The sequence below is a fragment of the Taudactylus pleione genome, unplaced genomic scaffold (assembly GCF_031769625.1).
Source record: "Taudactylus pleione unplaced genomic scaffold, aTauple2 ptg001573l, whole genome shotgun sequence".
In the NCBI taxonomy this organism is placed as follows: Eukaryota; Metazoa; Chordata; class Amphibia; order Anura; family Myobatrachidae; genus Taudactylus; species Taudactylus pleione.
The window spans coordinates 1,244,438-1,256,594 of record NW_028285970.1 but is presented as its reverse complement, the minus strand read 5'-3'; the positions used below and the strand labels follow the sequence as shown (position 1 = coordinate 1,256,594).

General features: G+C 41.8%; 1 protein-coding gene across 1 annotated transcript in view; it reads right to left on the bottom strand.

The window, feature by feature from the left end:
- Positions 1 to 10,098: 10,098 nt before the first annotated feature.
- LOC148442293 (cytochrome P450 1A1-like) overlaps positions 10,099 to 12,157 on the bottom strand; it is a 29,279-nt gene continuing 27,220 nt past the window's right edge. Inside the window, exons 6-7 of the mRNA XM_088464080.1 lie at positions 11,585 to 11,671; positions 10,099 to 10,462 (exon numbers count right to left, since the gene is read on the bottom strand). Of these exons, the coding sequence (XP_088320206.1) occupies positions 10,099 to 10,462; positions 11,585 to 11,671 (451 nt within the window). The remainder of the gene's footprint in view (positions 10,463 to 11,584; positions 11,672 to 12,157) is intronic.

Here is a 12,157-nt window from a genome sequence, read left to right as displayed (position 1 = left end):
GCTCACATTGGAAGCCATACACAGATGGATGATCTGCACCCAGCATAGGGCTGATGAAAGTTTCAATGGTGTGACTGATGGTGGCGTCTGAAGATGCACAAGGCATGATTGCAGCATCTGTAGACACTGAAAGTGGGCATCTCAGTCCTTGCATATTAGGACACATGGATGTGCACCAGAGAAAGGCACTGTAGCATCATTAGCCTAAAATCACAAAAGCAACTGCAGCAAAAGATGCAAGGAAGGCTGCAACTGCATCCAACTCAGAATCAGGCCCTATCAGGTAGGGATGCCACCCCCTCATGAGAATCCACCCCCTCAACAGACCCTGCCCCTGTTACTGCTGATTCCATAAATTTCCTGGACTGGTTTTCCATCCCAATCCGCACCTGCATCAACAACTTACAGAAGCTTACTATATTATATAAAAGATTATATGAAACACAGTCCAAAAATATATTAAAGATACCATTAAAGACTACAAAACTATACAATTACGTTATCAGAATACATATTCCCTAGCTGCCTATGTGTGTGTAAACCAGGCCATAACTAGAAGTGGGCAAGTGGTGCTGCTGCCCAGGGAGAAGGCCTATGGGGTGGCACAATCACTCCCCCATGGCACCTGCATTGCATGGTGGCTGCAATTCCCACCTTGCAGTCTAGAGAGCTGCCACAGAGCCACTTGGAACATTCTTTGGTTTAACAGCTTGAGTCATAAGTTACATCAATTTGCTGTATATGGTTTTTTTGGTATGTTGTCTATTAATATAATCTAGAAATCATTTTAGAAAACATTATACCAATCTGGTAGTTTGGTTTAAGTATGTGAATGGATTCAGGAAATGAAAGATTATCTCTCTTGAGAATACTGAACGCCCCCAGGTATTTCCTCTGCATTCATTCTATATGAAATCCTTGAAAATGTTTTTTCTTATTAAATAAAAACTATATACTACATTATGAAGCAAATCTATACTTATGGTTCCTAGGTAATTGCTTTATGTCTAAGATAAACATATAAATTGATCTATTTTATTTTCTAAAGTAAGAGTGAAATTGTACTACTACAAAGTAAGTGTATGCAGTAATCACAGAGAAATGTCAAGCACAAGACTTCGATTTGTGTTAAAACTCAAGTATTTTCTTTAGGTAAGCAATGTAAAATCCACTGGACATTCTTTTTCAGATCAGTTGCTTTTGACTTTGTCAAATTGTGAATACATCAATTCCTGCGTAAAGCTATTTTAGAGTATGAATTAGTAAAATTAGAAGGAATGTAATATCCGGCTTTTAATAACCCTTATGCTGCCAGGGATTCTTTCTAAAATTCGACATCAGATCTTGTATTTTCATCTGGAATCCCTTTTTTATTTTTGAAAAAAATCATTTTTGGATAGAAAAGGCTATCCTTTGGCACTATAGACAAATATATTCTTACTATATGGCCATTACATATAGAAGAAGAAGGGGATGTTAAAAAGTGCACTTTTTTAATGTTTTTTGTGAAAATTTCTTCAACAAAATTGAATTCAACCCACACAATATATCCCTTCTTTTATTCTGCAACATAGATATATCACATGGCCATAATAAAAATATAGATGTAAAATATACCTTGTGTTTTTTTAACTTTAATTTTTACTTTTCCTAGTACATAGCTTTATTTAGTTTTTTTTAAAATCTTTTGTTTGTATTAAGCATGGCATAACTCAATTTAGATTCAATTAATCTAAAAATAACAACTCACCAGTGATATATACAAATGCTAGTTTCAGTCTTCCCCTTAAGCACTAGTGTGTGCCAGGCAGGGCAAGACCTGAGACGCTCTGTCAGGATGCAGCCTGGGATTGGCTGCTACTCACCTCCGCGCCGGTGTCCTTGGGCTTAGGTGTTCAGTCGCTGGGAGTGGAGATGAGTGGTGTCTGAGTATTCTCCCCAGGGTCTGCTAGGGCTTTCGTGTGTGCGTCCTGGTTTCCTGGGTGCCGGGCATGGGCGCAGCCATGTTGGTCCATATCATCTGACTAGTCTCTCCCAATGGTAGTCCTGTGGTCACTCAGTTGATCCTCTAATCCAATGACCAGCTAACCAGGGGTATTTTAGTCTGACTCCAGGAACAGGAAACTGCTGTTCAACTTCGCTGTTCCAGTGTTGTTGCTCTGTGTTATTTCCTGCAGAGTGTTGCTGCAGCCTATTCACAGTTTTCCAGGGTTACCTGTATTAGCTCCGATGCTAATTCTCAGTCTGAGACTTTAGATCTCTCTCAGTGTTTTATGTTATTTTTCCTGTGTGTCTTGTAGTGTGCTGCTAGCTCTACTGCAGCTTCCCTGTGTTACTGAGGTGTCAGGTTTCCTGCTAATTTCTAGTTAATTCTCAGCTGAATCTTAAGCAATCCCCAGTATATGTCTGTGTCCACTTCTCTCTGTGTCTCTCTGTGCAAATCAGCACCTGAACCTGTACATTTCCCTGTGTTCTCAAGCAAGCCTGCAACTAGGATCTTTTCATTCTCAAGTTCATTGCCAGTGTTCAAGTATTCCATTCATCACCAGTGTTCAAGTATTTAGTTCATCACTAGTGTTCAAGTATTTAGTTCATCACCAGTGTGCAAGTATTCTGTTCAGGGCATCTCCAGTGTTCAAGTATTCTGTGCATCTCCAGTGTTCAAATATTTAGTTAATCTTCAATATTCAAGTATCCAGCTCATCTTCAGTATTCCAGTATTAGCTTATATTATTCATTTAATCTAGTTCTGGTCTTTCTGCCATTCCCAGGTACCTGTCCAGAGGGCTGTGACCTGACCACTTGGTGCTACCTGGGTTTGTCCACAATAGGGTGACCTAGCTGTCACTCACCTCCATGTTCCCAAGTCACCCTACCCCCCTGGCTTCTCTACGGTTCATGACATGCTCACTATCAATGCCTGTGGATGGTGCAACTCCCCTGGTGGCTCCAAGCACTCCACCATAGGCGCAGTGTCTCCTTCTGAATTCCGGCAAAACTTGGCCTCTGTGGCTCTATATTTGGGAACACAGCCGCATTCAAAGACATACTTGTGATGCTCCCATAATAAGTCCATGACTTGTGTTCACCTCAAGCCACCTCCCCGACATCACCCAGGAACACCCATGGTTTTGCCTCACTGGCTCCAAAGACAGTGCCTCCCTACACAACAGTGGACTCTGTGTACACCCAGGAGAAGGCATGTGCCATAGCAGTTTTTAAGACTTTTTGCACATGCTCAGTGACAAATAACTGAACTGTGCAAATATTTGCATTGTGTCCACCTCTGAATCAGGCCCATAATATAATTAGTTTCTTGGTATACATTTACAAATGTAAGGAAGTAATTGCAGAACATGTGTACACATTAGAAGGTACTTGGGATACAGTACGATTACAGAATAAATTAGGAGGTAAATGGTAAATATTTATGCCATAAAGGAGCAAGTTATACAAAATAGGTTAGAGAAACCTTGTCATAGACATCCCAGCATATGGTAGAGCTTCTAAATGTGTTTGTGTTTTTTCCTATGGAATCAGTGTGTGTTATTTTTCCTATGGGGGTCAGTGTGTGTTACTTTTTCCTATGGGGGTCAGTGTGTGTTATTTTTTCCATGGGGGTCAGTGTGTGTTATTTTTTCCTATGGGGGTCAATGTGTGTGTTTTTTCCTGTACATAATCACTGGACAATATCTTCTACATGTTCAAATTGTATAAAAGAGGGGAAGGGGATTCTTTCTTTGAAACATGGGTGCAGGCTGAGTGCCCGTACAGTATATGTGCGCATTTATGTACAGATTCTTCTGCTTGGCCTACTGAAAAGTAAAACTAGAGGATGGTCAGTATAATTCTTACTATTGTAAACACCATGGGGGAGATGTATGAAGCCTTGGAGAGAGATACAGTGGAGAAGTTGCCCAAAGCAGCCAATCAGCGTGTAACTGTTATGTATCTAGCAGAGTCTATATAAATTACAGCTAGAAGCTGATTGGATGGTCAACATTTCCACTTCATTTCTCTCCACGGCTTGATACAATTACCCTCCCCCTTCCTTTCTATGTGTGCTAAGGACAAGTGGGGCTTCACTTTAGAGTAGGGGTGGGCAATAACCGGACCCCCTGCTGTTGTAAAACTACACATTTTAGCATTCCCTGAAAAAGTTTTGCTATTTGGCCAAGCTAAAACTGTTGAAGGGCATGCTTAGGGCCGCTTATTGCCCACACTTGCTTCAGAGCATATGTGCTGGATTAGCCCATTCATCCCTTCCATTCAAGGAATGATTCTAAAGTGGTAAGAGATCCCACATTAGATCATACGTTCCTGTAGTTGAATGTAAATACCCCAGCCCCCATTCCTACATTACAGACAATGGGACCTGAAAGCAAAACCTACATGTAAATCGTAAGTGATAGCTAAAATTTGATTAGTCACTATGGGCACCTTTTCCATTTGTCCTTTTTGGAAGGTTTGTTTGATTTCCCCTTAATAATCACAACTCTAATCACAGCTCTCATCATCTATCCAACTCACGAGACTGGCACCCCAAATCCACCTACCTCAGACCTCTCCCCATCAACTGACTCAACTGTCCAAAGTCTCACACGGCTCCAGACACTGCCGCTGCATGTACTCTCGCTACTACTACATCCCTTCTCTATGGCAACCTCCCCTCTACTGCCAGTACTGTCTGCTAGACAAGTTATCACCCTCACTGCTAATCCTCAGCAGAAGCAATATAGGGTTCAAAATATATAAGCGTAACAATGTACTTAAATTCAAAGTCACAAATATAATGATGTTATAGTATGTATTTTATTTACTCCATTTTCCTCATACAGCAACTCAATTTGTGTTACATTTTTATAACCAATAGACAAACCTGCAGCATTATACCTTTATAGGGCTGGAACCCAATCCTAAATGATGTCTTTACTACTTACAATAGGTTTTATTTATTAAGTGCATGATTAATAAGGAGGAGATAATTACATTTGGAGAGGAATTATATGACCATATACAGGCATTCATATAGGATACTAGGAGGTTATTACTGTTATAATGATATTATTTGTATGGCATACTGTACCCTAATAATATCTGTATTTTGTTTATTTCAAACATTTGACTGTAGTGAAGAGTAATACCCTACACCCTTCTGTGCATTATAATGGTAATAGATGTTACATCAAAATTCTGTATATCCTTGGAAAATGTAGCTTGTTTGTTATACAAATAAAGTCATTGTTGACTAATTTACAGCACAGTTGCTCATATACAATAATACTGTATAATAAACATTAATTATTCTACTACATATTTCCATTGCATGAGATTTAATGGGTGTTTGCAGCTGCCACTTCTGGGTCATTCCTATTACATTACAAATATATTACAGTTTAAGACAGTTGGTATGAACTTTGAACCCTCCCACCAGTGTTTGTGATTTAAGTTCAATAGAGTTTTGGCACAACAAATAACTACAGGCTCCTATAGTTCTTATGTAGGCCAAGCATATATAGGAATATATTGTGACCCATTATCCCATCTTAGAATTGGCAGACCACAGACGTACCAATAGCATTTGCAGGTTGTTGACTATGGACCTGATTCAGAGTTCTACGCAATAGCACACTCACTGCATCTTTGTACACAGCTACAATATGCAAAAGCCACAGTAGTTGTGTAAGTAGATGCTGGCTTCTGTGATTGCTGCTGCATCCGGAGATGCAACAATGGATCACTTGTGTGACCATCGGGCATCTGAATAACCCTCAGGTTACAAATGTTCTGTGTAATTATGCTGCAGAGGCCAGGAAACTGCATTGGAAGACACAGACCCTGGCCCCGGCATTGCTTCAAAATAGGGCTGATATGCCCCCCCCCATGTACATGAATGCAGCACATTGCTTCCCCCAAATAGCCACAGAATGTCAATCATGCTGTGGCATAGGGGGCACTGCAACCAACATCACAGACACAGATCCTGGTCATGCGCAGATTGCAAAACATCTGAGTTGTACATAAATCATCGGGTTTGCATACAACTCTGAATCAGGCCTTATATAATGAAATATCCATTTGCATACTGTAATGTGCCTGGATAGTATCTCTTTACCTCTACATATATTTAATATAAAGGTAAGCAATGTGTGGGCCTGGAACTACAGGTTGTAGCATGCCCTGCCGAGCAATGGTGGGACTTTCAGTTCAGCTGCTGCTAGAGAACTGCCTAAACCTATTTTAATCCAACTTTCCATATTTTGTTCATTAGTTTATTAGTTCATAAGTGTGGACATTACTGAGCTCTATAGGATACATAAAACATTCTCCTTCCCTATAACAAACATGCCAGCAGAGACTTCACAAGCAAAGTTTGCCCCTATATACAAGTTTTTTTGTGCCCACATTACCCTGAATCAGTCTCACTACAAAAGCCCACAGTCCTTCACCAATCAGGACAGGCTCCTCCCTATTTTTTGCTCACTACCTGTACTCTAATGGACCATGTAACCTGATGTTGTGAATGTCTCCTCATGTTAACCAGCATCCATCCAACAGACGACACCTCCGTTTTTCAAAGAAGAGAAAAATGGGCTTCTCCAAATAGATAATTTATTCCATAAAATATATTAAACATGGATTAACCATGGGCAAACACAGGACGGAAGATGAAAGCTATAATGGGCTAGTGGATCTCCTTACATGAACCCAGGAAGCAACGTGATCTCAGCCAGATGGAAGGACTTTGTGGTCTAAAACGCGTTGATGGTGGTGGACCTTGGATATACCTAAACAGAAGTATTTATAGGTCATCTGGCTATTGTTCCATCTGGCCGAGATCCCCTTTCTTCCCAGGTTCATGTAAGGAGATCATTATCCCCGCCCATGCAACAATTGAATTGCCCCAATAGAGAAGTGTGTGAAGCGGATTCACAGTAACAGAGCTTTGTACCAAACTGTGGGCCTGATTCAGAGCCGGATGCAATTAGAGCTCGCTCGTCCAGAAAATAGGGGTGGCTATTCAAATGAACCGTTCGCTCTTTGCCATCTGTTCACGCCTCTAGGTCTGAACGAGCGAACAAAACTTGCGGTCGTTTTTTGGATAAATACGCCCCCTGGCCGCTCGCATCCTACGTCATGTCCGCTATTTATTAATTAATCGAGTACATCGACCAGCGTATGAACTGCTCGCTATTCTTGTGGTTGGTTTTTGCTACCACAATCTGGCTATAAAATAACCCAGTGACGTGGTCAATGACGCTGCTGTTTTAATTATGCACACCCTTAAAACGTCCGTTTTGACCTTTAAGCACGCCTGCGTTCGGATCTCCACTCGCCGTTTTCAAGCACCTTCCCCTGTTACCACCCACATACGCCTCATTCTGTCACTCAAATTATCAGGCATTCGCTATTTTGCGAGCACATGAATTTCGACCGCACTGACTGGTTCACGCATGCGTATAGCGATCCGTACGCATGCGCAGTTGGGCAAACATCGCTCAGAGCGAACGAGCGGCCGCTTACGAGCGGCTCTGAATCAGGCCCTCTGTCCCTACAAGCAATAATTGATACATCCTTGTGATGTATCCAAATATTGCGATGCAAATTTGGGCAATATTATTACAACCCATCCGCATTTTAGATGCGGATTGTGATAAATACAGCACTGAATCTCTAGGATGAATTCAGCCCACTAGCAATGGCAGCTTCTGCTTATCTGTCTGTGAAACCCAGATTCAGACAGATGCTATCAAAATAATGATGCATGTTCCAGGGACGAACTCCCACCAAATAGTTACATGAGGAGGGTGGTAGAACTACAATAAAAGAAGGCTTATCCAAAACTGAATTGAAATACAAGAGGACTCTTCGGCGCTGGGAGGGTACATACATAAAACATGCATCTATGATACAGAGCTGTAACTAGGCATTCACTTACTCACTCATCTAGGATTTACTATGAAAAATGGCATTTATAAATAAATTAATAATTCATTTTTAAAGCTGTTTGTGTTATTCCTATACTATAAACATATGCTGGTTATTTATGCTAAGGTTACCAGTTCTACTTTATTAATCTGTGACATCCTCTTGTATATATGCGCTTTCCCTAGATGGGTGAGAATGGGAATGCCTAAGTTATACAGTTTTGTGTCATAGACACGTTTTATGTTTGTACCCTCCCAGAACCGGAGAGTCCTCCTGTATTTCATTTTGTGCCCTAAGGGGAAACCCTTATATCTCCTTAGGCTGCAGGTACCGGGTGCTCTTTGGCGCCACCCATATTCCCTGAATCTTATCCAAAACTCACCTACCTCTTTCATTAGAAAACGGCTTCATTTGCTTCCTTCTTTTTAGTTTTCTTTTTAGAAAGAAAAAAAGGTCTATGTTCTAATTTCTATTTTGACTAGAGATGAGCGGTTCGGATTCTGTGGAATCCGAACCGCTCCGAACATTGGGGATCCGAGTCCACCTGAACCCTGTTCGGGTGTTCACCGCCTGACTCGGATCCCCGTTCGGGGCCGAACGGCGGCCGCCTGATGTCGGATTCTCACTAGAGAATCCGACATCAGGTCTCCTCGCGTGTAGGGCAGAGCGCAGTGATAGCGCTCTGCCCTACACAGACACAGACACACAGCCGCCAGCGGCAGCTGTGTGTTTGTTACAGCAGCCAATGAGAGTCACACAGACTCTCATTGGCTGCTGCACGGAGGGAGCCGGCTGGAGCTCACACATGAGCTCCGTCTTCCGGCTCCCTCCTCAGCGTGTGACAGAGTGGACGGCGCGGGAGCGGGGATACAGGTAAGTTTTTATTTTTTATTTTTTTATTTGTGCAAGGGCCGGGGGCACTACTGGGGGGGGTCTGCTACTGGGGGGGCTATACTACTGGGGGGGGGATCTGCACTACTGGGGGGAGTCTGCTACTGGGGGGGTCTATACTACTGGGGGGGCCATACTACAGAGGGGCCTGCTACTGGGGGGAGCTATACTACTGGGGGGGTCTGTACTACTGGGGGGGGTCTGCTACTGGGGGGGCTATACTACTGGGGGGGCCATACTACAGAGGGGCCTGCTACTGGGGGGGCTATACTACTGGGGGGGGGTCTGCTACTGGGGGGGCCATACTACTGAGGGGCCTGCTACTGGGGGGGGGGCCATACTACTGGGGGGGCTTACTACTACTGGGGGTGGGGGCTGCTACTGGGGCAGCCTACTACAGGGGGGGCCATACTACAGGGGGGGCCCATACTACAGGGGGGACTACTACTGGGGCAGCCTACTACTGGGGGAGGCCTGCTACTGGGGCAGCCTACTACTGGGGGGGCCATACTACTAGGGGGGCCATACTACTGGGGGGCATACTACTGGGTGGCATGCTAATGGGGGGCATACTACTGGGGGGGCCTGCTAATGGGGGGCATACTACTGGGTGGCATGCTAATGGGGGGCATACTACTGGGGGGGCCTGCTAATGGGGGGCATACTACTGGGGGCACTGCATAGTGGACCCTACTACTTAGGGGACTGCATAGGGGGCACCACTGCTGGGGGACATTGTGTAAGGGACACCGCTACTGTGGGCATTGTGTAAAAGGGTCACTACTGTGGGCATTGTGTAAAAGGGGCACTACTGTGTGTCGTAACATAAATAAGAGACACTACTTTATGGTGTAATGTGAATCAGGCCCTATGTGCGGTGTAATGCTAATAAGATTGTGCACTGTGACTCCTAGGGCCGTAGCACACTTTGTAAACAAGTACTGTGACTCTGCTGGCCGTACCCCACTGGGTGGGTGCACTACTTTTCATTTCTGCCACTGCTGTGTGGCAATGTGTCATAGATGTGCTTTATACTGTGGTGTCTGTGTCGTTGTGCCGCTGCTTTGTCGCTTAGTAACCAGTCAGCTCACTGCAACCTTTGGCCAATAATGTTGAAAACAATATTATAAGCTGTGATATGGTCTAAATTGACTGGAAATTAATGTTATTGAGGTTAATAATACTCTAGGAAGAAAAAAAAGACCAATTTATGTGATTTTAGCTTTTTTTGTCAATTTTTGTAAAAAAATCCAAATCCAAATCCAAATCCAAAGCCAGTCACCGCAGTTTGGCAAATCCAGATCCAAATCCAAAGCCGGACGACGAATTAGAACCAAATCCAAATCCGGCAAAAATGGTCCGGCGCACATCCCTAATTTTGACATTATAAGGCTTTGGTTTCATAGTCAATCCAAAAACTGGTGTTAAATCGATAGGGTGTCCAGATTCCATGACTAAATTAAAATGTTGCAGTATGGACATTAGAAAAATAAACATTTCATTGCGTGCTATATCCTCTCCCACACATTTTCTTACTCCCATGCCAAAAATCAACACTTTGTCAATCAAACTCTTATCAATATGTTCGTTCTCGTCAAGGAACCTTTCCGGGATGAACATCTCAGCATCTCTCCATACTGCCCTGTAAATGATACATCTCAGAATTTACCATGGAAAATATAAAATTTATAAGCATCAAATCAACAGTGAAGTTAGTTTAGGGTAAAATGTATATATAGGGGTCAATCCTAATAGTCGCGAGTTGCTGTTTTCTCTGCAAATGCACACTGAGAATACATTTTGCAATCCAGTTAGCAACTCTTATTGAACCAGTCAAAGAAAACTCACATATTTCCGTTCGCACCTCCATAAAGGTGAGAGATGGTAGGGAAAATTTTTACTTTAAGGTTAAATGTTGGAACACTGTGTTCAACCCATTTGACACTCTCCCCTAATGACTAATTACACAATTGGAAGTTTCCAATTATCTTAAACAGTCCAAAAATTGCATGTAATTTTTTGGAATTCAAAAAATTGCCTCAAATTAACCCCAAATCAACCATTGTGTTGCTTTATGTACCCCAAATTTAATTAGAGTATTTATTTTTTTGAGAAATAATTGCCTTTTTTTTTAAATATGTTTAGTCAACTCAAAGTACCCCAAAAGCATATTTTTTTCCTACTTTTTTTGCCTTTTGCATTTTTTTTTTTTTCATATAAAAATAATGATAAAAGTTAGCTTTTTATAATTTTTTAAAAAAGAAATCACAAATCAACACATTTAAATACTTGCAGTATTTTTCTTATGCCCACTAACAGCCTTCTGTATGATTCTGCAAACGAAATTGTCAGTTTTTTTGAGGTCCGGGAAGGTAACTCCACTTTTTCATTCACTTCTCTCACATCGTATTTAGCTGACAAATCACAAACCCCCGCTGCTAGTATCGCAAATAGCCATTTTTAATTGGATTGGAGAATTCCTGGTTGCGCGCATTTATGCGAAGTCTGCGAGTTGCATAAAACAAGCTCGCAACTCGAACCTAATTGGATTGACTACAATCTTCCAAATAAAAGCACAAAAGCTTCCATGTGAAAAAGACAGAACGCTCACAGAATTTTCTGTAGGCTTGGTAAATATGCCCAGATATGTTTGGAATGGATTTCTTCTCTATTACATTGTAGTAGTACAGTAACTTACAGTCTACAAATAAAATAACATGAACATAGCAATTTAAATGACTGTTGTAAATCAAACAGTACTTACAGATCATGATTGACTTGGTACATGTTTACAAAGACTGCAGTGTCTTTTGGAAGAAAATATTCATTCAGTGTGGTATCCATGGTAGTGCTAAATAAAACAAAAATATTTTTAATATTGCTTTTAAACGTTGTAAACATTTGACAATTTTCAAAATGTAAAACTATTAAATATATCCTTATGTGTGCTTGCGCTTATACAGTATGTTGGGATTACTAATGACAATGGTTTTCTTGGAATCTTACATCACCCTCTCCCCAATACAACATCATTGTCAAAAGAGAATACTTTGATTCCACATATTAAGACAGAGGTTTCCAAACGCGGTCCTCAAGGCTCCCCAATAGTTCAGGTGTTAGAGATATCCATGGTTGAGCACAGGTGGTTAAATCAAATTGACTGAGGTACTAATTAAGTCACTTATGCTCAACCATGGATATCTCTAAAACCTGAACTGTTGGGGAGACTTGATGACCGTGTTTGGGAACCTCTGTATTAAGCAATGTTGTAGTAATGAGGCTTTATGTACTTTCTTATATAAGCCAGTGGTTCCCAAACTCGTTCCTCAGGACCCCA